Source organism: Halyomorpha halys, unplaced genomic scaffold (genome assembly GCF_000696795.3).
Source record: "Halyomorpha halys isolate HHAL.00 unplaced genomic scaffold, Hhal_1.1 Scaffold653.1, whole genome shotgun sequence".
NCBI classification, from domain to species: domain Eukaryota; kingdom Metazoa; phylum Arthropoda; class Insecta; order Hemiptera; family Pentatomidae; genus Halyomorpha; species Halyomorpha halys.
The window spans coordinates 227,298-254,775 of record NW_027106142.1 but is presented as its reverse complement, the minus strand read 5'-3'; the positions used below and the strand labels follow the sequence as shown (position 1 = coordinate 254,775).

Genomic DNA, 27,478 nt, shown 5'->3' with positions numbered 1-27,478 from the left:
ATGTACACAGAATGAAAAGGAAAACAACTAAATAAACTAATCGTTAAGTAGCTATAACATTGTGGTCCATAGATTCATATACGGTATGAGAGAAAAAAAATCTATAAATCATCAATTTTAATGTTATATTTTTATTAGTATGAAAAAAATTCTTCTCAACCTACATCTCAAAAATTTCAATTACTATTTAAGAGATTGTGGTAGTAGACAACAAGATGACTTTTGTTGAGAACTTCAAGATTCTAGGGAGACTTTTTCATCCAAATACTTGGCCTCATACTATTTATCTTCTGATATCTACCTTAGCAGCCATCTATTAAAAAGCTACACACAAACACAAAACCATCAATTTTTCAAAGGAATTGTTCGATACAATTCCAGGACTAAAAAGTTTGAAAAATAAAATATTTTCAGTTTTATTTTCATTCTTTATTTATTATATTTCGATCAAAAATTTAACTAGCAATGAATTGCTAGTAATTATTAAAGCCTCCTACTGATGGCAGAAACTGAATTGTAATAACACCTCAACTTATACTGTAATAAAGCATAAAAACATCGTCTGAACTGATAAAGAATCAACTAACAAGTGTAAAATCTTATGAATTGGTTAATATGTTGTGGAATAACTTAATAATTTAGTTCAATTTCATTCTTTCTGCAGTACTAAAAATTTATTCTAAGAAATATTTACCTTGCTTTGCCTGTTTAGCCTTCTTCTTCTTCTCCTTTTTCATGTCTTGTTTAACAGGAGGTTCAAATTCTTGAGAGAGCCATCTCCTGATAGCAGCCCTAGCTTTTTCTGCTAAAGCTTCATTGCTTCCATTAGAATTTTCTCTTTTTAAGTTACTGTTGACTTTACCATCTGAAATGGCAATAAATAAGATAGTAAGCATTTTTTCCTAATATATATCATTATTCAAAATATATAGTAATCTCAAAAATACATAAGCAACCAATTTCTTTCAAATCTGATTATTGAAAACTCTAAAATTTAATTTAAAAAAATATATATAAATGAAAAAGATAGTGATTAGGTTTGATGTATTTTTAAATGTATCATACAGAATAGATCTTATCCAGAGTCTAACAAAATAATTAAAACAGGTTTTAATAGTTACACTACATTCTAGATGGACAAGTTAGGAACTTGTCATCTCAGAAGATTCACAAAAAAAAATATTAACAAGAATTTCTTAATTGTGTATAACTAAATATATTGATTTCTAAATTATCAAAACAAACAAAATTTTTTAAAAAGTGATAAATAGGTTTAAATCAGAGATCAAACATTCAATTTCTGAAGTATTTTTGATTCCTATTCACTTTAACAAGGCGACTTTTTGTTTGCAAGCAGATTGTTATATAAAATGAGTGCAATAGGTATTTGGTTCTAATAACTTTCATATATAATTTCAAAATCAAATATTTCCAAAAAAAAATAAATAACAATAAAACTTACTAGGAATACTATTAGGCTTGGTTTGAGGTTTCTTTGGTTCTGATTTTGCAGAAGGCATTGGAGGAGATGTAACAGGTTTAGAGGCAGTTTTCGCTGTAGGAGGTGGTGTTAACGGAGGAGATTTAGCAAGAACGTCAGAATAGCTGGGGCGCATAGGCTTAACCTGCATAAATTAACAATGTCCTGTCACCAAAAACATCTTTTACATTATTTCTATGATACTTAGAAACATAAATAAATGTTAATTTCATTTTCAAATGTAATTTTATTCTACTCAATAATTAGAATTTTTTTTTAAATGCTCCATTTTAAGACACAGCACAAAAAAAAACAAAAAAAAAACTAATTTAAAAGATAGCAAAAGTGGGGACTTATCTACAAGATATATGTAAATACAAAAGATAATCATTAGATATGAAAGCTGTTTACTTTCAACCTTCTTTGGCAAATTTGATTGTAATAACAAATAAATAAAATACAAAACCAGGTTAAAAAAATAAATACTACTAATAAAATTTATTAGTTCTTTTTAAATAAAAATGGTTAATGAATAATTGGCACGTTTAACTATATTATAATAGACTGAGAAAATTGTAATTAATAGATAATTTGTATTAATAACATTATTTATATATTTTCATAATATTACCTCAGCAACAATACGCTGTTTCTTAACTGGTGCTGGAGCTGGTGATTGCTGAGGATTAATCTGCTGTTGCTGAGGGATGGGAGCATCTTCCTGGGATACACCCGGGAAAGGTGAATAAGTCCCAGTCCTGTTCGGCACCCAATTTCCAACTACATTTTCAATGAGACATCCATTTGGAAGACTTTCATTATAGCCCCTTTAAATAAAAATAAAATATTTTCTAATCAACGAATTATAAAAACTAAAAGAAGAAAGCTAAACTAAAATGACAAACAAGAGTTATCAGTATCTAGTGTTGAAATTTATCTTCATAAATTTGAAATAAATTAATAATATTTCATCTGACAAACCATATAATCCAATGATAAAATGGTATCCAATGATAAAAATATATATTATATATATGACAGAATTATAGATATTTTTACTATCTATAATTCTGTCATATATATATATGACAGAATTATAGATATTTTTACTATCTATAATTCTGTCATATATATATATGACAGAATTATAGATATTTTTACTATCTATAATTCTGTCATATATATATATGACAGAATTATATACCAAAATACAAAATATCCATCTAGAATCTAGGATATGTATATTGTGTAATTTATAAAAAAAGTAACTATTAATATTAAAGAAATTTTTTTTCTCAAGGCTTAATAGAGCGATTCATAGAAATTCTGAACCCTTTATAGGATAAGTCAACCATATAGATATCTCTGGCCTCAGATATTTTTTAGGAGAACTAGAGGCTGGATTTATCATACTGATGCTTCTAAAAGTAGAGGCTACTTTAAGTAATCACAATTTCAACCTGTGTACACTCAGCTTTACATTAACCAACAGGTGTTTATAAAATTAATTGTCCTCAATTCTATTAGTTTATTTTTATTTGCTGCAATTATAGGCACTGTTTGGTTAACATATTAATTACATATTTATATAATAAAAGTCATTATTTAATATTTCACTCACTTATTATTAAGTCTTATTAAGTAAGAAGTTAAAGGAATTTATTTGACACCATGTTTTTCATCTGTAAATTTCATTTTCATACTTCGAGTTGTAATGAAAACCAAATCAGAGCTTCCCGAGACGTGGACCTTTAATTTAAGTAGCCTAAAAAGTGACATTTTCACACTTCTTTCATTTGTTACTAAATAACACTAAAACTATGCACCCAAAATGGAAAACTCACAATTTCATAGCTTTTGAAACTCATGACTAAGGAAAAGTTTTAAACGAAGGATGTATCACTTCCCTGTCATTGCTAGTAGTGTTGATCAGTGCAAGCTCACAAGTGAGATTTCCTTTATTCTCAAAATTGGGTGCTGCCACATTTATACACAATTTGCCACCACAAACTGGGGGAAAGAACAATTCTTTACATTCCACATTTATGATACCTGAAATCCTTCGGACACCAGCAGAAGAGTAGCAAAAACTGACAGCTAACACTACTCCACTACCTCGTACAACTACTAGTATTCCCAAATATAAGAAATGTCAGTAGCCAGCTTCATCTTTGTTACTCTTCTGTGGTTAGACATTTCGCACATCCATGCTTCAACTGTTCAGTAGGATGAGTAGATACAACTCCAACAATGACCATAATGATCGGATAAAATTCCTTTTGATAAAACCATCAGAATAATTTACTCTGTGAATAACAGCAACTTTTATTTGATTTTCGATTAGTTGGATAGTACTCTGTACACAACTATTTGTGGATTTGATAGTAGCACCTGTAAGCTAGTAGCTGGCATATGCCATCCTATATAGGTGGCGGTCCAGTGAGGTTGAAGATATGAGCATCTTGTAGTGAAGTTGAGCCAAGGTTTCAGTTTGAATATATATTCTGTACTGAGGCATATAGCCACTGATGCCTGCCAATGTAACAGCTTCTAGTGTGCAAGAAGAATTACAGCAGTGGTTGCAATAAAACCTAAGTGCTCTAAACTTTTCCAAGCAAATCGTGAACGAACATGGCAACACTTGATGAGTATAGACAATTCTCCCATATCTGAGCTTGCAATGGTTAACCCTATGAGCATTGATGGGGAAGTGGCACCTCCTTAGAACTGTACAATCAAATGATCATTTTTTCAATTACTAATATTTTTTTGTTTTTGCATTTATTTTGCAATCTATTTTTTTTTTTTAAAGTTTTCATTAATAGAGCTGTGTTAAATTTAATAGCTTTCATATCTTCACTTATCAGCATAGTAATGTACAACTTACTATCTGGGCTAGCTAATGACAACCATAGATATTATAGCCAAGAGTAAAACCTCTTCTTTTACTGCTTATCTTAATTAATTATTTATCTGATAACAATCTTTATAAAAAAAATTTATAGATGAAATAAATATATTTTTATTTCTTCATTACCAGATTGGCCTTATATAGTTATTATAACAATCTAATTCGCTTTTAACAATTGATAATATGGGATTTGAGTCTCGAAAATAAATATAAACAATAAATTGAACAGATTGACAAAAGAATTGTACTGCTTCTATACAGAATGTGTACATGCACCTAAAATTGTTTTAGATACTACTATTTTTAAATGAATTAAAAACAAAATTTTTTATCAACAATTTTTTGCAACACATGTTGTGACCAACATGTGTGAAACTCAATTAAAAGGTGAGTTTGATTACATGTCATCTATGTTACAATGTTTTAGGAAGATCCCTCTTTCAGGAGTATAGAAAGGAAGACACCATTTGAAAGAGAATTTTGCTCAGAGATGTGCATGTACACCAAAAATGTTATAGATACAACCAATATTTGTTTATGGAACTGCCATATTATTTCTGTGTGTACTAGCCAGTGTTTTGAGTGATGTGATAACATGAAAGGAAAGGTACTTTTTGGAGATACAGTATGTAAACCATACTATGTTATTGTTCTATAAAAAAGGTGGGTAATTCATTTTAAGTCCATTTACCTATTGCTGAATAATATTTAGTATTTAGGGAAAAACTTAATAATCAATATCAAACTCGAAAGAAGTAATGTATATTCTGTGGTAGAGCGAAGTTTTTATTTACTGAACAAACCCATTAAATCTTGGAGCGAACAACTATTAATTTCGAATATAAATAATTGAAGCTGTACTGAAACTCTTATTTACTAAAATTTGATGAAAAGCAATGATTTGTGCAAAACTTTTATGCAGATCAATGTGCTTGTTTAATTAAGGAGATCAAATATTTCATTTTTATTTTTTAAGTAAAAGTAAGTAATAGAGAAAAAACATAAACATTAATCAAACAGGATACAATCTACACAAACTTTGAAACTCTTAAGCATTTTAATTATGATTCTGTGAACAGAATATAAAACTTGAAATATAAACAAGAAAACTTCAGTATTATCTGTATTACGTTTAGAGAAAACACTGTGAAAGCTTTTAGGTAGAACTCAACTTTTTCTTAAAGATTATTCTATCAAAAACACATTTTTGAGAAGTCCCCAGGGGTTTAGCCACTTTAAGAAAACTTAAAAACTAATAAAGAATGGAAATTAAACAATCATACTATAAAAATTTAACTAATCCTATTTATAATAAAAGTGGAATAAGAATTACAGAAAAAAAAAACTGTAGGAGCCAATTCCTATTTTTCATAAATTACCTGTCAAAAAGATAAAAACATGTAATCAAGTGTACCACATTCATGGTCAACTTACAATAAACTTTTAATTTGTTCATTGATATTATCAATAACAATGTGAAAATATTTGACTGTAAATATAACATAGGGAGAAGTTAACTGGAGGTGCGGTCACAGGAGTGAAGAACTTTAATAACTAAAACTTGTTTTATTTATCTTAACATTTCAGCCCAAATTTACAGCCTTCATCAGGGCAACCTTTCCAAAAAGTTAGCAATATTTTCAGCAACAGTTTTCTTGATAAAGCTGGAAAATTCAAGCTGAAACGTTGACAAGATTAATATAAGTTTTGCTCATTAGTATTCCCCGACCAACTCAAAATATTCATTGAATGTTAAAACCACTAGTTTAACAAGTGGCAATCAAATCAAGTATTACAAAGGAATCATCCTAACTACGGGTTAACTATTAATTAAATCAAAGCAGAAAACATGGGTCTAAAGCACATTTTAATCAATATTAATTTTGTAACATAAAATCAACTTACTTAAACAAAATAATTAAGATTTTAAAAGTAATATGATCTAAATTCATATTATACTGCAAAGCCAATTTATTTTACATAACTGAAACATAGAGCTTTCCAAAGCTTTTCTAATCAACAGCTAAATCTGAAAGACCCCATAGAATAATTTGTTCAATATGTGTATTGAAATAATAGAAAAATAGTTTTTAAAACATAAAATGCCAATTGGAGATGACTTGTAGTATGTATTACGTTCTATATTGTCTTATAACACCAACTACAAGCTATCTCATAGATTTTTTATTTACTTTGCATAAGTACGAATTGTATCATCACTGCACAAATATAGTAAGATAACTCATCCAACAACTTAAACAATAACACAACCTATATTTTATCTCAAAGATTTTAGTCAATGAGTTAAACTTCAAAATTAAAAATAGACTTTCAAGAGTGAAAAAATTAAGTAAAGAGGAGAGTATAAAGCAACACTTCAATAATGACAGCTCAAATATCCTGACACTAGCACAAAGCTAACATTTAAGGCTTTACGGTTTGAACAACAACAAAATACAGACTATAAGCACTGACAATCTCTAAACAGAAACCATTTTTCTAGGTACTTCAACCATAGACAAACGCAAAAATCTGCTTTATTTCAGTTGATAACATAAAGATAAAACGCAAAATTTAAGTAGCCAGCAGAATATACCTTTGTGAATAGTCGATGATATGAGGCTGCACCAAATTCTGTGGTTGTTGATAATGAATAAAACTCATAGGTTGATTGAATTCTTGGGTTCCAGGTTTAAAAACAAGATTGACATATTTCCCACCACCAACATCCATCATCATCATCTCATTGTTATCTCTAACAGGCTGATAAAATACCCCTGGAGGTTGTGGAGGAGTCCAAACTGTATGTCCTGAAGCAGGTGGTGATCCTAAAAGAATATATTGTCCTTCGTAGCTCTGCAGATCAGCTGTCATATGCTCAATAATATCATCAATGCATCTCTTCTTTCCTGGTTCATTATTAAGACCAGACATTTCTCCACGAGCTCCGGAGTAATCTAAATTCTGGCTCATATTGAGTATCTTATGGTATCTCTAATGCCAGGTTTTACCGCCAGAATATTTCATTGTACAATAACACAAGGCGTCCCAGGTGCATCAACAATAATGTACTGGCAACTTATCGTAAGTAAGCATACTACACCACGAATCGATTCTGAAATCGTACAAAGAGGAAATAACAGAACTGCATGTATTTCCGATAAGTGCTAGCACTACCTCTATTACAACCCAAACACCTTACCAAAACACCCTACATCACCCCAAAGCCTCGTGTATAAAATATAATAATATTAAATTAGGTTTACTTATTATGATTCTTTTATAGCTAAATGGATCGGTTAACCCTTCTCATATTTTATATTTTTTTATAAAAAGAAATTAGTAATCAATCTTTCATTGGACACCTTAATAAAAGGTAGTTATTATTTAGACCTTTTTCGTACTCTACTGCGATTTTTAGCTTACTAAAAACTAACACCCAAGCATGAAAAGAAAACACAATTTTCTTATTTCATTTTAGCTTATCATTTTTCGTCACCATATTTCCAGAATTATATAATAGGTCATATTCAAAGGTGTGAGAAATGAAAAAAATGTATTTCTTCGTTTAAGTATTTCTATACGCATCTAAGTTTCATTTGATGATAATATTACGTATTTGAGTATTATTCTATGCTTCCAAACATGTTTTCTTAACGAGTAGATTAACAGAAGAAACAATCTAATAATTTTCTTTTACTTGTTAATGGGGTGGGAGATTTGAAATCACTTCAAGGTTATTGGATGCAAGGGAAGGTTATAAGGCTGTGAGATGAGCAATTTAAATGAGCCTGTTCAGTTGTGCTCTAACAATTACAAGGGGATGTTATGTCGTAGATTGTGATTTGTATCTGTGATATTTTACTTATTATCCCCCATTTAATCATAATCATGGCAAATTTTAGTAAATATGTGACAAGACAGAACGTTGCTGGTGCTGTAGCTATCCCAATTATCTTATATATTTTAAAAAATCGTTTTAAGAAAAGCAAAAAGTCTAGACAGCCCGCTAGGTAATTATCTTGTATGTTACATATTAATTTATTTGAGATGTTATAAAGATTCTTCTAACTATGCTGTATTACAATTAATATATAAAGAATTTATAGTAATAATTCATTGGACTTTTAACACAAAATTGTGTCAAATTGCTCCCATAGGAGTTACATTATGAAAATGACATATAATTAAGCATGATCCGTCGAGTTTTTTTCAATACACCATGCCTGTTTGTTTTTAAAATTTCTTAATGCAAACTAGCTGTCAAAGTACGAAAATATTCAATACCTGTCTCCAGTTGTTGATTACTATTGTTACAATGAATATTTAATTTTTGTTTTCATAACATTATTTTTGTTTTATCTTTCAAGGAAAATTCTCCATCCTGAAGTTGAATATGTGATTGGTGAGGTAAATTATTTTATTTTGTTTTGGATAGAAAAATATATTTTGTCTATTTTAAGCATATGATATAGTGTTTATGATTTGCTTTTATGTTCTATAATTACATCAGTCAAAATTAATGATTAAGTTGCTGTTGTAAAAATAGAAAATAACAAGATTACTTAATTTTTTTTTTAAATATAAAATTAAAAACCTTTAAGTCTTGTTTGTCGAAATTTTAAAACATTGTAATTTTATTTTTACTGTTTTGTTTAATGTTTAAAATGAATTTTTTATTAATTTTTTTTTTTTTTAGAATTAAGGAATCTAGAATGAAGAAGTTGCTTGATTAGTAAAATTAAAAGTCATTTAGGTTTTAGATTTCACATTTTTAAAACACTATTATAGTTAAAAAATAATTATTCCTTCCTCAGAAGTTTTTATTTTATCTGGTTCACAGTTGAAATTAATTTTGCAATGTTTGTTTTTTTAATTGAAAATTGATAATGGAGAATCTGTTCCAACACTTGTTATCACTTAAATTTTCTTTATCATCAGTGATGAAAATTTGCATAAGTGATTCAATGTAATTTTTTGTTGTAAAATAAATTTTTTAATTATTTAGAAATACTTTTATTAGAATTTCATACATGTATTTAACTGGCATTTAGAAAACACCAGTCAAAGTGAAAGCATATGTAGATGCTGACTTTATACGCCAGCTCAGGTTTCTTTTGCGCATTGGGATCCCAGGATGGCTAAGTCCTGAAGCCGGTTTTATGGCTTTGGTGGCCGTATCACTTGTAGCAAGAACTCTATGTGACATCTGGATGATCCGGAATGCAACTATTATTGAAAAGTAATATTATTTTGATTATATTCTGAATAATTTATTTTATCTTTTAAGCACTTAGATTAAATCATGAACTTTTTTTTTTTTACAGTATGATTGTGACCATGGACAAAATGGGATTTAGGCTCAATTTACTTAAGTTTTTTGCTGCAATGCCTATGGTAAGTTTCATTAAAAATTGAGGTGGTGGTACATGACGTAATCATTGATCATTTTATAGCTTCAGAATGATTTAATATAAATATTTATAATATAGGATGAATAAAAATTCAAAATTTATAGAATTTAATGGGTCATTTACTATTACATTTTATTTACTAAGGCCCTCAGGGTTACTAATACATAAATTGTTATGATATATGACACCAACTGATCATTGTTTGTATTTATTGTATGCAGGATTCTTCAAGTAATTAATTTCTTAACCAGCTTATTCTGTTCTCAAAAATTTGATAGGAGACACTAAACTGCTTTGCTAGGTGATTTACTGTATTGTTAACTTGTGAAAACGAAAACAAAAATATTTGCAAAAAAGTGGGTAGAGCTGGTTTTGAAACTAATTGCCTCAAATAGTTATGTTATTTGTATTTATATAAATTTTTTCATCTCTCTCCCATTTCCAAATTTAATATCTCCATTTATTTTATATTTTTCAGATAGCTTTGGTCAACAATATACTGAAAGTAAGTTTTTTTTTTTGTTTTGTTTTTTATTTATTTATTTATTTTATTTTGATGAGCTGATTTCCTTTTCTTATTTCCATATTGCACAGTCATTTACGAATAACCTATGTAAATTAGCATCTAGGGTCTTATAAATTCATAATACATTTGAATCTATGAATTTATAACTCTAATTTGATTTACTTTATCAGTCTTATTTCAGAAATTATTTGTATTAATAATAACCGGTTATTTTTAAATCACTATATTAAAAGAACATTCCAATTATTGGCCATATTATTTTTTCTGTTTATTTTATTTTCATTTCTTTAATTACATACAGTTAGTCTTATACTATTTCTTACCCTTAATTTTTCACTCTTTTTTAACATAGGTCTTATTTTTGTAATTATAATAGTTTGTATTAATACTCTGAATATTATAAGTTAGTATAATAATATTTAAAGTTTATTTTTTAAATTAATACTTAAGTTTTCATTATTTAGTAAATATTTGTACATTTATTCTTCTACTTAAGAAACAATATTCAAGCTTTCTTAATTAATTCTAATTATTATCATTTACAATCATTATTTATGAGAAAAAAAGTTATGAAAACTAGTTCAAATACACTAACTGGAGTAAAAAGAGAAATAATTCACTCTCAATCACACTTCTTTGATATTTAATTGTTTGTCTTTTTTTTATATGTTTTACTTATTGTATACAATATTGTTTACCAGTGCTTATAGATTTTTGGTTAGTTAGCAAATTTTTAAATGAAATAAATATATGATTCTTTTCAACTTAAATAACTATTTAACTATTTATAAATAAACCTTTGGTTATAATTAGTTTGATCCAGTGGTATTTGGTTATAATGAGTCTAATGCAGTGCTATTTGGTTATAATTAGTCTAATCCAGTGCTATTTGGTTATAATGAGTCTAATCCAGTGCTATTTGGTTATAATGACTCTGATCCAGAGCTATTTGGTTAAAATGAGTTTGATCCAGAGCTATTTTCTTTTCTTTTAAATTAGGTAAAATTGAAAGTTCTTTTTGGAATAAATAGAACCTTTATTTTATTAACTATTGTTTTAATTCTAATTATGTACATGGGAGTCTTTAAAACTCCCACAGCTTTCCTTCATTGTATTTGTTGACATATTTTGTTAAAATTTTCATAAAATAATTATTTTTTTAAAATTTTGTGATGGTATTAAAGTTATTCAAACTTTAAATGATAAGAGTATTTAAAGCTATTTATTTCATAATATTAAGGTAATACCAAAAACACAACTTATCGTCGATATTTTATTGTATGTATATGTTTGTGTTTGTGTTACACTTCTCTAATTTTTTTAGCCTTATTCATTACATTAAACTATATGCTATATGGATAAATTTGTTTAAAAGTCTTTTTTCTCATTTTTTTTTTTTTTATCACTATGATCAATTATATTTATTTTAAGGCTTCATAGTGCTACTGTATAATTTTTTTTTAAACATTTTATAAAAATTATCCTAAAACATTTTAAATTCTTATTTGGGTAAAATTGGTTTATTTGTTTACTTCCTTTAATACATTAATTTTTTTTTTTTAAGTTACCTTCCTAATTCATTATACTTCTGAACAGTATATAACTTTTTCAAAAAAACATTTTTTTAACCCGGCTTATTTTTATTTTGGTTAAATTAGAAAGTAAAAAAAAATTAAAATAATAGAATATGGTTTCGGTGCAGTCAATAGTAATAACTATTTTAATTGAGCCAACGTTTTGCCCCACGTTGCAATTAAATGAAAATTATAATTGAATGTAAAAATTAAATAAGAGAATTAAAAAGGTTATGAACAATAAATGAAAATGGAAATAGTAACAGATAAAAAGAAGAAATATAAAAGAAAGTACAAACTAAGAGATGAAAAAGAGGAATAAGAATGAAATAAAGAATAAAGGAAGAAAATGAACGAGACAGAATTCATCTCTGTTTTGACAGAAGTCAAAGTCAGAGTGAACCATTTGTATTGGGAGGAGTGGGGATGGCAGTGAAGTAATACACTTACATACATTTACATTTACATACAAGTTATACATTTACGTTCAAATGTAATGTACTTCACTACCATCTCCACTCCTCCCAATACAAATGTTGCACTCTTCTGACTTTGACTTCTGTCAAAACAGGTATGAATTCTATCTCGTTCATTTTCTTCCTTCACTACCATCCCCGCTCCTCCTAATACAAACGGTGCACTCTGACTTTGACTTCTGTCAAAATAGGTATGAATTTTGTCTCCTTCATTTTCTTCCTTTATTTGGTCTATCTTCCAGTAAAAAAAAATTAATGTAAGTTTTTAATAATAATTAATTTAAAAAAATAAAACAAAAGTGTAACTGAGTCAAACAGACCCACTTATTTCTAGAAAGCAGAAACTTGTACGATCTGTTGCATTCTGGGTTAAATTGAAAATTTTTGTCTTTCTTTAAACTCTTTTCCTTAAAAGGTTGTCAGTAATGTAACTAATGTTTATTTTTGTACTGTACATTCAGTTTCCCTCTAGCTTTATTATGTTATTTTGTTTATTTGATATTTTCTAATAATAATTGCATATATTATGAGCCTTGATACTATTTAAAACTATTTATTTAATTTTTGTCGGAACATAACATTATTATTTCATTTCTTCATGATGTATTTATATGCTGAACTAAATTGTTTCAGTGGGGGCTTGGTGAATTAAAACTTAGATTAAGGACCAGGATTACACATTACTTGTATGATGAGTATTTAAAGTAAGCTATGCCTTTCAGTATTATTTATTTTATTTTTTACCTGTGCTTGTTTAAATCAATATCCATTATCATTATATCATTTCAAATGTAGATTATCCTCTGTAAGCTGATTAAATAAAAACTAATTGAAGTTACTTTAAGCTTTTGTGGGAACTTTATATGTATTTCTTTATAATAGGGAAATAATTAATTTTTGGCTATCTTCCGTTCATGAATTAGAGATAATCTTTAATTGTATATTTTCCTTTGATCGGGAAATGAATCGTGAATTACCACAAGACCATTCATTTATGGGAGTGTACCATATAATACAAGTAGTTTTATTTTGCTACATGTCACTACTATATATTTATTATTTTTTATATACCATATATATTCTTTTTTATTTTAAATTATATATAATTGTTTACTGTTAAATAAATCAATTGGTACCCATGTTAAGTCTCAAGAATCTTTATTACTTCATCAACAGTCCTACGCTTCGGCCAATTCAGTCATTCTCAAGAATAATTTTGAGTAAATTTTACACCTCTCGTCCAATTATTTAAAAACTTATTGAAGGCTATTCTGCTCAGGTCATTAATAAGAGTCAAATCATCCTTATGTATTGTCTCAATTTCATTAATTTTTAAAAAAATTTAATTTTAGTTCAATTTACACTATCAACTATCTTATCAGAGTATGAATGAAAAATTATATTATATCATTTCAGGAATCTGTGTTCTGTGTCATTCCATTTCATACTTAAAAACTGTTTAATTCCTTATAAATTACTACCTAATATATCATTGATGTATAGCTATTTTGATTTTTTCATTTTTTTTTTTTAGGGGATTCACATTTTATAAAATGTCAAATTTGGATACACGAATTGCTAATGCTGACCAACTTTTAACTACAGATGTTGATAAATTTTGTGACATGATTACTAGCATGTATTCTAATATGTGCAAACCTCTTTTAGATATAATTATATATGTTTATCGCTTAACAACCAATTTAGGTGGACAGGTAAAATATTTTCTTATATTAATTAATATGATATTCTTCATTTACAAAATATTTAAGGTTGTTATTATTTTTAAATAGTTATATTAAGATTAAAATTTTATTCCTTAATGAAAAATAGAAAAGGAATTTCACTTGCCGATTAAGATGCCTCCACATTTGTAATTAGTTTATATATTCAGGGAGGATGAGAGAAATAGTGGCAGAAAGTGGTCGAAGTATTTCATAGGCTGTGGGACATTTTGAAATCAACATGGTTCCAACATCTATCACGTATATTTCATAATTGGCTGTAGATTATATTCAATAATTACAAATCATTAACTTTAAAATATAGAAATTATTTATATTAATATCCAATAGAAGTGGTGAGGGTGAGGCAGAAGTCATCTTTACTGTATTTTGATCATTTTTAAAAAACAATTTACATTTAGTTATTTAACAGTAGGCTTACAGGCCCAGTGAATTAGACGGATTTCAAACTTTGAAATGAAATATAGAAAAAAAAAAATGATTATAACCATTTTACATCATAAATTTATCATTAACCTAAAGAATTTATGTACAAAATTATTTTTTCCTTCCAAATTTTTGAAATTCGTATGTAGTATACCAATCCCTTCGAAACCCATCAAATGAAGTAATCCTTATGTTTGCTTCATTCGTAAAATCATTCCTTCAGTAATAAATGTCAGAGTGGAAGAAAAGTCTTTACTAAGATACTTCCAATTCGTTATCTCAATCGTGCCTCAATAATGTAAACTAAACCAGATTGTCTGGCCTGAGTGTTAGCTTTTTTTTTTTACGCCTTTTACGAAATTCCTTATGCTTATCCCCAAAGAAATAAGAGACGATATTTAGTTTAACTGCTGCAGTGACAATTTAAGAACGTTTTTCAAATACAATGTACAGAAGTGTTTATTATTGTTGACAGTCTCCGCTTATTATAATAGGGAAATTGAATTTGGGCACAGTATTTTTTTATTTTGACCAATCCCCTTTTTCCAGCAATCATAAATAAATCCATGTGAAAAAAATTATCAACATTAATGAAGATTGTTCTGTGGATACCTCCAAAGAAGATCAGTACACATTAGACCAAAGCGAAGATTACTTTCAATAACTCTGAATACCCTATACCATGAATATTATTGCTATCATTTCCATAATTTTAAAAAAAAAAATTTTACTTATTTATGATTTATTTAAATGTGGTGCCTAATATTGTTCATTTCAAACTTAATATGAATAAATCAATTTTTGAAAGAAAATGCTTAATTTGTCTAGCTGTCAATTTGAAATAAAATTGATATAAGAAATGTTCATAAACCTAGTGTTAATATGATCTGTTTGAAGCAGATAGGTTATTTTAAGTTATATATAGATGGAGTACAACACAGGACTCAGATAATGAAAAATAGTAATTTTGTGGATAGGACAATTTAAATAAGGAGATCACACTGACCTATGAACTTGGCATATATTTTATTTATAACCAACTTTTCACATTTGAAACAAATTATAATTTAAAAAGAAATGTAAATTCATTTATGCTGTATTCCATTGTCATTATGCAATCTTCAGACTCTCCCCTCGCTGTTTAAAATCCTTTTTACTTATCATGATCATAGCTTTGATTTAAAAATTTATGGAAATTCATTATTCCATTAGTCTTCACCTTACACGATCAATCAGAAAGTCAAAGTTCAGCTAAAATCTTATTCTGACCAAAGTTTTTTTATTATTATTATTTAGAAAGAGAGTAAAGTTACAGATGGTGAAGAGGAAGTTATAAATTTGAAAATAGGTGGTGTTAAACTGGCACTCTTGCCAATGACAATTCAATTGTTTTTATGTACAAAATTTTGGTTTTTATATTTAAACATACAGAGATTTGAGACTTCATGAAGTCTATTTTCTATTTGTCTTTCCTATATCACTTAGAAGTTATTTTTTGTTAATAATATAGAAAAGTAAGGTTTAGTAACTTTAACTTCAAATGAGAGTGGAAGTAGACTCATAGTTTTGTTATACTTCTCTATTTTCTATATTTGAGAATTAATGAATTATATCCATTTTCCTTCTCTGTTTCATAGACTCCTGGGCTTTTCATTCTTTATTTAATTTTTGGAGGAAGTTTGTTGACTTATATTCGAAGGCCAGCTGGGAGATTGACAATTCAAGAACAGAAGCTGGAGGGCGAATACCGTTATATTAATTCTCGTCTCATTACACACTCTGAAGAAATTGCATTCTATTCTGGAAATAACAAGGAAAAATTTACACTGCTTACTGCCTTTCACAAATTGGTAATTTTGTATTCATATAAGAACTATATTTTTAATTGTAATAAATATATATGTTATAGAATTAAAATTAACAGATTTCTAGTAATTTGATTGAATTGTTTCACCATTATAACACTAACATTATGAAGTGGTATCTTTATAGTCCCTATCAATCATATCTATTTTATTTAATTCCATCCTCAATTTTGACTGAGGCATATGGAAATGTAGTATCACCAATATTTCATAGGCCTGTGCATAGATTTCAATATTAAGCAACAAATAATTGACATAAAATTATTGGTAATTATGTACCTAATAGAAATGGTGAGAAAGCTATGCTGACATAAGTACTTCATAAACATTTTTTTTGGAAGCTACATTATTAAAATAGCTGTTTTTTTACTTACTGTTTATATTCCATTTTTACTTGGAAGTTCGTTTATTAAAGAATACAGGATGCCTACCTGACCTTAAGAGAACTTTTACAGCCTAATCATGCTGCTTAGAGGCCACAAAAAGAACTTTTTTTTTCTTTTTTTTTTTTTTAGAAAGGCTACAAATTAACAAATCATCTGTTACTTATTTTGTTTTAATTACAATAGTATCATAAGATGTTGATTTATAGTAGACAATAGTATCATAAAATGAATATTTATTCATTTAATTATATCATTTTGGTTAGTGAGAGAAATCCTCCCATCCCTAATCCACACAAGAAATATATTGCGTGCCAGACCTCTTGGTGACCTGCTTACACCAAGAGCCTTCAACTCTCAAGCTTTTTTCTCTTTGTGACATTTGAAGTGGGAATAGGGAATAAAGTCTATAGACTCTGTTATTGGATGAGAAACTTGAAAATCATTGAATTTTCCCAAAATGGGAAATGGGTCTATTGTTCCTCTTTAAGGACAAACCTTTCTCTATAAGAGGCCCAAAATGGAGTTCCAGAGTTCTTCCGTTCAAGAGTGGCATTGTGGAGAAATACGAACCATTGAGTACAACAGTATATAATTTGGATATTAAAAATAAATTATTTTTTTAATTAGTCAATAGCAAGCAATAATTTTTTATGGCTTATCTCACTAACTTTTTTTATTTTTTAGAACAATCATATGAGAAAATTCTTGGAATTCAAAGTTTTGATGGGACTTGTTGAAAATATATTGGGAAAATGTAAGTTAATATGTACAAATATAATCAAGGTAAAATGTCATTGTTTAAATAACATTATGCTAGAATGGACCAATTATAAATGAATGGTTTTCTGTGGAGTAGTAGATAACATGGAACTTGAGTAGTAGGGAAAGAATGCAAATATTAATCCATTCACTGTGGAAGAAATTGGTCAGAACTTTCCCCTTTAAAGAAATTTTTTTTTTATAAAATGGTCATAATTGTGTTAAATATTAAATCTATTGAATGAGCTGGTTATTGAGGTGTGCAATAGAAAACAATTAAATTAGTTGTGAAAGTTGATACTTGATTTGTCTGGTTGTGAATTTTCACTAAGATTCTAAACAAGGAGAATTAATTTGTTCACTGGCCTAAATTTTAGTCTTACTGGAACATAATTTTTTATGAAAGGCTTGAAAATTTATTCTGTTTAGTTTTGTTTATAAATAAATTTTTCTAATGCTAAAGAATTTCTCAACAGTTACACAATCTCACTGCATAATTTTTGAGCGTGAGCTCATGATTGGGTTAGTACCCAATTCTTTTTACTGTGATTGAAATCAAATTAAAAAAATTTATTTTGATGAAAAAAAAAAATGTTTTTTAAAGCTTTAGTAGAAAATAAAAATTTCTTTATTATTTGTTTATTATAGCCTCATGCCTATAGGGTATAGCCTTGTGTAAAGGTACCCTTAGCTATTTACAGTGTTATGATTATGAGTAATAAAGCATTTTCTTTAGTTATTTAGATTGTTTAATAATTATATTTATATAATGTTAGTCTTCAGATTTTTTAAACCTGTTTAGTTGTCAAAGCCTTTATTGTTATCTGTTTTTCTTCTTGATACAATTGCTTTATTCATATTTTTGTTTTCTAACAAAGGCGCGCATAAAGCTGTATACCTATTTGAACGAATTGGTTATCAGCAATTAAATCTATGAAAATAGATTAATAAGACAATTATGTAATTTCCTAAGAGCGGCCATTACTGAAGGGGATCTTTAGTTATGTTTTTTTATTTTATTAGACCTTTAATGTGAAAGATGCTGTCATTTATTTTTGGTTTGGCTGTAATGGTTACATTGACATTGTAGACAATATTTTAAAATAAAATCTATAACAGAAATATATATAACAGAAATAAAAAAAAGATAATGAGGAAAGCGAAATAAGAAAACATGGGAAAAATCATGAATAGATTTAAGTAAATTGAAAATACAAATTGTATTGTATTGTATTTCTGAAAAAACTTCAGAAACAACCAAAAATCTATAAAATTAATATATTTTCACCGACCAATAAAAATTAATAGATAAAGAATTATTAATTAATAATAATGATTAATTGACTTTATGCATTACACCCAGTTTCTCCTGCTTTTTACATTGATATCATATTTTTTTTGTTAATTGTAATGAAATGATTCAACGAATATAACAAACATTGCTACTACTCCAAAAGTATTCTAGCTTTTATGAAATATAAACTTAATAAATATTTCAAACTGTTTATTATAATTTTTTTCATATTTCGTGTATAGGTGTTTTATATTGTTCTGAGTATTTAATTATATTAATATTTTAACAATGTTTAAGTGAAATTGTTAATTTTTTTTTTTCTTCAGACATTGGGACAGTGGTCGGATTTTTTGCTGTTAGCATTCCCTTCATGAGTGATAAACACCCTCTCCTCTCTAATAAGTCAAAAGATTATAGATTTATGGTAAGTTTTTGGTTTAGTTTTTAAGATACAAAATTCTTGAAACTGCCATGGTTTTTTATGTAGGTGTATGTTGATTATTCTTGTAGGAATATTATACGATGGGTAGAATGATGATCAAGTTGGCCGAAGCTATAGGGCGAATGGTATTAGCATTGAGGGATCTCAATAGGCTAGCTGGTTTAACAGCGAGGGTAACTCAATTGACAACAGTAATTGCTGATATAAATTCTGGCAGTTATCAAAGAACTATGGTAACTAGAGGTATGAGGTCATTGTACTATCCATTTATTATTATTAATATTTAGAATTGAATATGTTTGTTGGAAAGAAATTAAAAATCATTAGTTTGAAATTTCATTAAATCTTCTATGAAAATTTCCATTGATGTTTATTATAATTGGTTAGTTTAAAATGTAAAATGGAACACTCTTTGAGGAAAATTTTAATAATGAAGATAAAAAAACTTAATATATAGGGAGATGGTCAGGGTTGACCATCTCCCTATATATCAATTTTTACGGTCAACTATACATACATATATAAAAAAACTTAAGTTTTTGCCTGTAAGATATTTGGGCAATAAGAGTGGATAAATGAATGTTTTAATAGATATTATTTTAAAAAAACAGGTATTAATATTGTTAAATGATTGACATTATCGGCATTTGATAAATTTATAGGTAATAAGGATTTATTAAGTTAGTAATATTAACTGATGAAATATTTTATAAGAACTATCTTTGAGATCTTCAAATGCATTCATGTATGTGACTATTATATTGAATTGAAGTGGCTTAACTTTCTCTCTGGTTTTTGGCGATTTTTCACTTCAGGGGAGGTAGGATGAAAAATGAGGTTGCCTTCAAAGCTGATTAACAACAGGGTTGTCAGAATCTGTATAAAAAAAAAGTATCCTATTCCATTGGAAATTTCAGACTTAGATGTGCTGGAGAAAAACGTGTGTACGTAAATCGTGAATGTGTAGGTTAGCAAGCCGCCAATTACCTCAAATTATAGATGATAAGCCGCTGTTATGGTTCAGTGAAAAGCTAATCAAAATTCTTAAAATTGTTGAGGTTAGGGGGGTGAACCTGTATTTTGGGACATCCTGTATATTTGTATACACTTTTATGTTAAGATTAGTTTCATTCCTTTCCAGCTTCCTATTATTGCCATGGGATCTTGGCTATGACTGTTATTCTCTCTTTACCTCAAAATGTCTAATCCATAATATTATACTAAATAGAGGCCTCTTTGGCCAGACAATGTTGACCTAATGAAACAGTGTTTTTTAAAACCCACTTACTCCCTCTGTAATTTAATTAAGGAGATTTTATTTACATAATTGATCTATATTGTAAATCACAATGGCATAAATTAGATTGTCTAGAATGTACAATCCAAGTATGATTGCATTTGATACACATACTTGTGATTTATATAAATATTCAAATTATTAAAGAATGAGTAAATCTTGTATTAAAATTATTAAGTTTTTTCTTTTTCTTAACAGGATGTATTAGTAAAACAGTATATACTACTAATGTACTTCATTTATTTATTTTTACAACCCAATTGAGTTGGCCCTCATTATACCTAAACAGCAAATTCTCATTTCATCAGAATTTTCTATTTTGTCATGTTCATTTTAACACAACTTTTTTTTTTTCTAACTCTTACTTTATCTTTACTTTCTTATATAGGTCTAGGTCCAGACACATGGTTATATTTTTCAGTAGCAATGCTAATATATTATTAAGAGCTTCATCAGATTCAACATTCTTTCTTACTCTTTTTTTTTTTTTTTTAATTACCAGAGGTTTTGAGTACCCATAATTCATTGCTTGTACTTTAGTTCTCAAGGGTTGGCTTAGAAACCTTTAAAACTTCCTTCTAAATAGATACATCAAAATTAATTTATTTATATATTTTTTTTTACAATTTCTTCCTTTATTAAAAAACATAAAACCTGTCATATTCATTGCCTAGTGAGAAGAAACTTCCAGAATGATCTAGTTGTTTAAGCTGTTAGTAGGCTGAGTGTTAAACAAATATATTTATTGTATTTCAAATTTGTATTATTTACTGTCTCAATTTTTAGGAATCATTCAAGAAACTGTTAGATTTTTGAGATCAGGTTTAAAGAAATAAGATATGGTTAAAACAATGGTCAAAAATTTCTTTTTCATGTACATAATTTTAAGATTCTAGGACAACTTTTAAGTGTAGAAAGCTTAATAATGTATTTAAACTAAATTTCCATTGAATGAGTAAGTGGGTCATTTTCATAACTGTTTTATATATACATATATATTATAACTTTTAAAAATTAATTAAATTTTATAAGAAAATATTTGTGTAACCCTTGGACTGAAAAATTAAACTATAAAAAGTAATTAACGACTAGAGAGAAATTTTATGACAATGGTTATAATAATTGGTAAAATGAAATATTTTATTTAAGGGGTGGGTGGAAGAATGCAACTTGAGGCCAAGATTACTGGCAGAATATTTATGAATATCAAACGAGTTTTGTTCCCTCATAGATCTTTTCATTCCCCTATCATTTTTTATTTATAACAACACAGGAATGAATATTAAAGGTTTTTCAAATAGTCTTATTACAAAAATAAATACTAGGGCTGTGTTAATCAACTTAATTTAAATAGATTGGTACAAACCTTCATAATTAAATATATATGTGAAGAAAAGAGCTATTTTATGTAATTTATAGATGAAGGAAAATCAATAGACATAACCTGGACATTTTTCCGGAAAATTAGGATGAGTTTATCAACTCAATCGATGATAGAGGGATCCAAATTTCTGATCATGCATTTTTGTTATTTTTTCATGCTCCGAGGAATGAAAAGTTGTGTGGGAAATGAAGTGTAACTTGTGGGACAGTTTGGCAACTTTTCTTCTGTTTTAGCATTTATTTTTTTTTTACATAAAAACAAATTTTAATGTTGATTTGTCTCAAAGACCCGAATTATTCCACATCGACATGAATATCATGGAACACAACAGTGCCCACTTTTATGAAAATGATGCCAATATTATTATTTTTTTCTCTCCTATTTAATTTCTGTCATCTAAAAAGTTTACCATTAATGCCTTACTTTTATTATAGTTATATAATTGTTATGATAACAATTCACATAATAATGTGGTTCTATTTATTTTTATATTTTTATTGTAGATATAGGAGATATAGCTCCAGGTGCTGGTAAAATAGTAGTTCAAGATAAAATAATAAAGTTCGAACATGTTCCACTTGTTACTCCAAATGGTGATATATTAGTAAAAGAATTAAATTTTGAAGTGCGATCTGGTATGAATGTTCTAGTTTGTGGTCCTAATGGATGTGGAAAGAGCTCCTTGTTTAGAGTATTAGGAGAGGTAAGTGATATTAAACAATTTATATATATATTTATATTTTGTAAGATACTATTTCATGAAGTATTTATGATTCTAATTATACCATGTAGGAATTTATTTCCTTTCAGACTCCAAACTTTAATGAGGAGGGAATTAAAAATTGTACAAGTTGGTTAATAACCAGGAGGAGGGAGGGGGGCAGTATTTTGATTTATCGAGGAAATTAGTTTTCATATATTTATTGTATTTTTTTATCCAGAAAAATGGTTATTTCATTTGATATACCCATACACTTATGACTTAGTTAAAGTTGAATTTAAACCTATACAAGGAGATGGTTGGGGGTACAGTAAAAAATAAAATGTATATATAGGTATATACCTATGTATTATTTACTTTATGTCATTCTGTTTATATTTTATTTTTTGTATTCATTGGTTGTTATCTTGTTCTGTTGAAGGCTAGAAATTCTGGCCAAAACGTTGACACGATAAAATAAGTTATTTCAACTTATTTGTGTTATATTTTGACCGCACCCCCCCAACCATTTACTCCTTGTTAAGTCATCCACAGTCAACTTAAAAAGTTAAACCTGTTATTTGCTTTATTGAAAGCAGTGAAAGTAACAAAAACATATTGTTTCAATTTATTCAGAACAAAGTCCCTTTTTGTTGTTTTAAATTGATAATTTCTACCTTTAATATTTTATTGAATATATTGTTCATAAAACTATTACAAATAATTAATTTCTCAATTTTAAAAGTCATTTAAATTTATTTATTTTGTTTTTAGCTTTGGCCTCTATTTGGAGGAAGCTTAACTAAACCTCCTAAATCTAAGTTGTTTTACATCCCACAGCGGCCTTATATGTGTTTAGGTACCTTAAGAGATCAGGTAAGTGCTCCTTATGAAATCTATTCTTTAATGTTAGATATTCTGTTAACTATGGCAGAACATATATTTTTTTATATTCAGTGTCCTAAATTATAATTTTGTGTACTAAATAGGTGTTAAATAATTTTTTAAAAACTTTATTCCTATGAATTTATTCATCATAAACCAAAAAAATTCCTAAGTTGGTAAGCATTTATTTATTGGATTGTACAAGGTTTTTCTTATTCTCAGGTATTGGATATTTTTTTAAATTACTAAAAAAAAAAAATGATACAAATTATTTGCATTTTTGTGCTTTATTATTTAATGTAATAATTTATTACATCAGTAAATAACAAGTGTTTTAGAATCATTGTACTGTCTTTTTTTATGATTTGATATAGTATTTCCAAAACTCTTTATATTTTCCCTCTACAATGACCAAGATATGAGTTTACAGAAACTGAAAATGTTTTCTATCTGGAATCATTTGGTTTTAGATTAATTTGTTTTCAGGTAATATACCCACATACGAAAGAGGAAATGCGTAGACGGGGTAAAGATGATAATTTGTTATCTCAACATTTTGAAAGAGTACAGCTTTCATATTTGCTTCAAAGAGAAGGGGGCTGGGACTCTATTGCTGATTGGATAGATGTTTTATCTGGTGGGGAAAAGCAGAGAATTGCTGTAAGTATAAGTTTTATTAATTTCAATATTCATCAGAACAACCTTAGTCATGCAGTTTTGCGTATTTCTTGAAGTGATCTATTACCTCTTGAAGTGATTGAATAAATAGACAAGTGAATCAAAACTTGCAAATAACATGTAATTTAAATAAATATTTAATTATACTGGAATAGTTGGAACTATAGCTTGCTTTAGGTTGCCTCACCACATCACTGATCTTTTACAATGGTAAAATATCTTTATGGGCATTGAATCAAAGTCAGTCAACATTCCTCTCAATTCAATTGCAATCAGGATCAATCAGTTGCATGAAACAGGCTTTCAATCACACTAATGGCTCATCTCAATTCTGCATGTTGTAAGTAACCACATTGGGTAATAAAAGGCTGTGTGTAAAGGGGAACAGGTGATGTCCATAAATTAATGAACTAAACAGTTAGAACTTTCAAATTAATAATAATATTGTCTAATAACACACTCACACTTTTTTTTTTTTTTTTTGTTATACATTCTTTCTTGGCTTTTCCAGTAAACATTGTAGCAAAATGTGCTTCAACATGAGTTTATTTAATTAAGATAAAGCAATAAATGACAAAGTACATCATATTATGTTTATATGAAAATAAAAGGACACTGATTTTGAGGGGAAAAAAAAGTTCAGGTCCTGGTAAAAGTGTTTGTTTTATTTCAGCGCTAATTACGTCAATGATAAAAATTTGTTTTCTTGCATATAATTATTTTGGACAATGTTTTTATTCAGTAGTCTTGCATTGGTGTTCGTAGTTATTATGAAAAAAGTTAATGTAAATTTTCAATTTTACATAAAAAAAAACTATTATCACATGCTTTGTGTTTAATTATTATCTGTATTTTGAATAGCATATATTTGTTTTCTTTCATAGATGGCACGTTTATTTTATCATGCTCCTCAGTTTGCCATTCTTGATGAATGTACCAGTGCTGTAAGTGTTGACGTTGAAGGGTCTATGTATCAGTATTGTCGGGAAACAAATATTACATTATTTACAGTTTCACATCGCAAATCCTTATGGGTGTATCATGAGGTATGATCAGTTTTAATCTCAAGGTAATCATTGTGTTTATTTTTTAAGCAGTATTAATTTTCACTTTTTTTATTTTTTAGTATTATCTTCATATGGATGGCAGAGGTTCATTTGTTTTCAAGAAAATTGAACCAGAAACAGAAGAATTTGGTTCTTAATTATTTTATTTTGGGGGGAGATTTACTTAATTAATTTTAAATGTTGAAAAGAAAAAGAAAATCTCAATTTATCAAAGCCATCTTGTGAAGGCACATAATCAAAAACCATTTAATGGTTGAATTAGGACAATTTTAGTCTAATTTCCAAATGGGTATATATATAATAGTAATAATGAATAATTTTGTAATGAATAATACAAAATAGGAGACAGATCTAAATACTTGGCTGCATTATAAATGCTCCAATATGTGATATTATTTTTCAATATTACCTTTTAAACATTCCAACTAAAATGATTTTCCCAATTATCAAATTATTATTTTTATTAAATGTTTTAACTGAGAATATGAATTTAACCAGACAATATATATATATGTACATATATGTAAGTTTACAAACATATTTCCAGACAATCTTTATTGTATTAACTTTTACAAAATTTATATATTGTGATGGTCTTTTTATACTTAAGCTTATTGGTTTTTCAAACAGCTGTTGCTAGTCAAATTCAGAATCTCTGATTTAATGCTACTGTGAACAGACATGTAAATGAACACTATTTTCTTTTCTCTCTCATTTGAGGATTCGTTGTGATGATTTTATATTAAAGGAAGAATGATTTGTATAAATAAATGAATTTAGAAATAGGGATTGAATATTGTTACTATCATTTTTATTTTATTTTTGGAATTTATGTTTAATCTTATTTGTTAACTAAGTTATAGATATTTTATTGTAATTAGAATGTTCTATAAATGGCATTATTTTCATAAATTATTGTATTCAAAATTATATTTATGTACATCTTCCAAAAATGAACAATTTTTGTGGGTTTTTTTAAAATATTTTATAAAGGTGTTACAGCCACAGAACTTTTGTGATTTTTCTTTATTGCAGACTATAACTTACTGTTAAAAATATACCAAATTATTATGATAGTTGTTGATTAATTTGGATTTTTAAATCTTCTAAACTATAAACTTACATTCAAAGAATCAGATGAATCATACTTTTGTTTGTAATATTTATGTAATTATTTAAACTATTCAGTTTAAGATATTTCTAAGGTAACATTCTGTTATTAAAAATCAATTTTCTTTCTTCTATACATTTTTAAGTGATACAATTTTTTTTGTATTTAGTGTCACCAACATTTTTAATATATAAATACCACTGATGTACTTATAGAACTATATACATAACCACCTAATATAGTTATAAATACTGTACTTAATAAAATAAGGGCCAGTATTTGTTTTATTCATTTTGAGAAAAAGCTGTTTCAGTGCACTTAGACCATTTCATATTTTATTGCAGATTTGCATTGGTCTTCATGTCATTTATCAATTCTATGTTTTAACCCTAAATTCCACTTAATTGGTATATTTGAGCATTGGCCCTTCTTTTATAAAGGTACATATATAATAACTATTGAAACTCAATTATTTACTTGTTTGTTACCCCTCTATGCCAGAGGGTCTTTCGTCCCAAGGAATCTGTTTTTGTACTCAATTAAATAGTTTCCTTTAACAAATTGAATATTTTCTCTTTCTTATATAGCAAGGTTCCAGGTACTCGTTTACATCCAAAAATTGAAGAGGTGTCCCATTACAGGTCAATAGTCTAACCTCATTATCTCTTCCAAGTGTCTCTTTGCTTTGCTCAGCAATAATATTCATGGAGTTCCTCATTCCATTCGTTTATTGCTACCTGTAGTTTCTGCTAATACTATATCATTCACGAATACTTGTATCATACCTGGCAAGATTCCTTCTCTTACCAAACTATATTTCATGCCAAAAATGGTAAATAAGTGTGGGCTATGGCTGTCTCCCTGTTCAACACCCTTCTGGAACCTACAAGGTTTTTATTTACTACCATTAAGCCTAACATACTTTTTGTGTCCTGGCTTTATTCAACTTTTGAAGTTATTAAGTTTTCTTTTGTTCATGAGAGCTTTCTTAATTTCTTCCTGCTGCACATAGTCAAAGTCATCCATCAAATTCAAACCTGTTAAATACACATTAACAT

At 27.7% G+C, this 27,478-nt stretch overlaps 2 protein-coding genes across 2 annotated transcripts in view; one reads left to right on the top strand and one right to left on the bottom strand.

Annotated features, from left to right (window-relative positions):
- Nucleotides 1–7,607, bottom strand: part of LOC106685047 (uncharacterized) — a 24,055-nt gene extending 16,448 nt beyond the window's left edge. The window contains exons 1-4 of the mRNA XM_014427523.3: nucleotides 6,988–7,607; nucleotides 2,112–2,307; nucleotides 1,463–1,625; nucleotides 695–865 (exon numbers count right to left, since the gene is read on the bottom strand). Of these exons, the coding sequence (XP_014283009.1) occupies nucleotides 695–865; nucleotides 1,463–1,625; nucleotides 2,112–2,307; nucleotides 6,988–7,364 (907 nt within the window). The 5' untranslated portion in view covers nucleotides 7,365–7,607. The remainder of the gene's footprint in view (nucleotides 1–694; nucleotides 866–1,462; nucleotides 1,626–2,111; nucleotides 2,308–6,987) is intronic.
- A 547-nt stretch (nucleotides 7,608–8,154) lies between these two features.
- On the top strand, nucleotides 8,155–25,636 carry Pmp70 (ATP binding cassette subfamily D member Pmp70). Its single transcript, XM_014427524.3, has 16 exons — nucleotides 8,155–8,404; nucleotides 8,762–8,801; nucleotides 9,446–9,633; nucleotides 9,719–9,788; nucleotides 10,284–10,310; nucleotides 13,015–13,085; nucleotides 13,916–14,096; nucleotides 16,190–16,402; nucleotides 17,488–17,557; nucleotides 19,183–19,280; nucleotides 19,367–19,541; nucleotides 22,483–22,682; nucleotides 23,454–23,555; nucleotides 24,051–24,224; nucleotides 25,127–25,288; nucleotides 25,369–25,636. The coding sequence occupies exons 1-16, from the start codon at nucleotides 8,283–8,285 to the stop codon at nucleotides 25,444–25,446; spliced, it is 1,971 nt and encodes a 656-aa protein (XP_014283010.1). The 5' UTR covers nucleotides 8,155–8,282; the 3' UTR covers nucleotides 25,447–25,636.
- Nucleotides 25,637–27,478: the final 1,842 nt, after the last annotated feature.

Coding starts and splice junctions, on each gene's coding strand:
- Pmp70 (XM_014427524.3), top strand. CDS start 8,283: ATGGCAAATTTTAGTAAATATGTGACAAGACAGAACGTTGCTGGTGCT. Junction 16,403..17,487: donor TTACTGCCTTTCACAAATTG/GTAATTTTGTAT, acceptor TTTATTTTTTAG/AACAATCATATGAGAAAATT. Junction 23,556..24,050: donor TAGGTACCTTAAGAGATCAG/GTAAGTGCTCCT, acceptor ATTTGTTTTCAG/GTAATATACCCACATACGAA.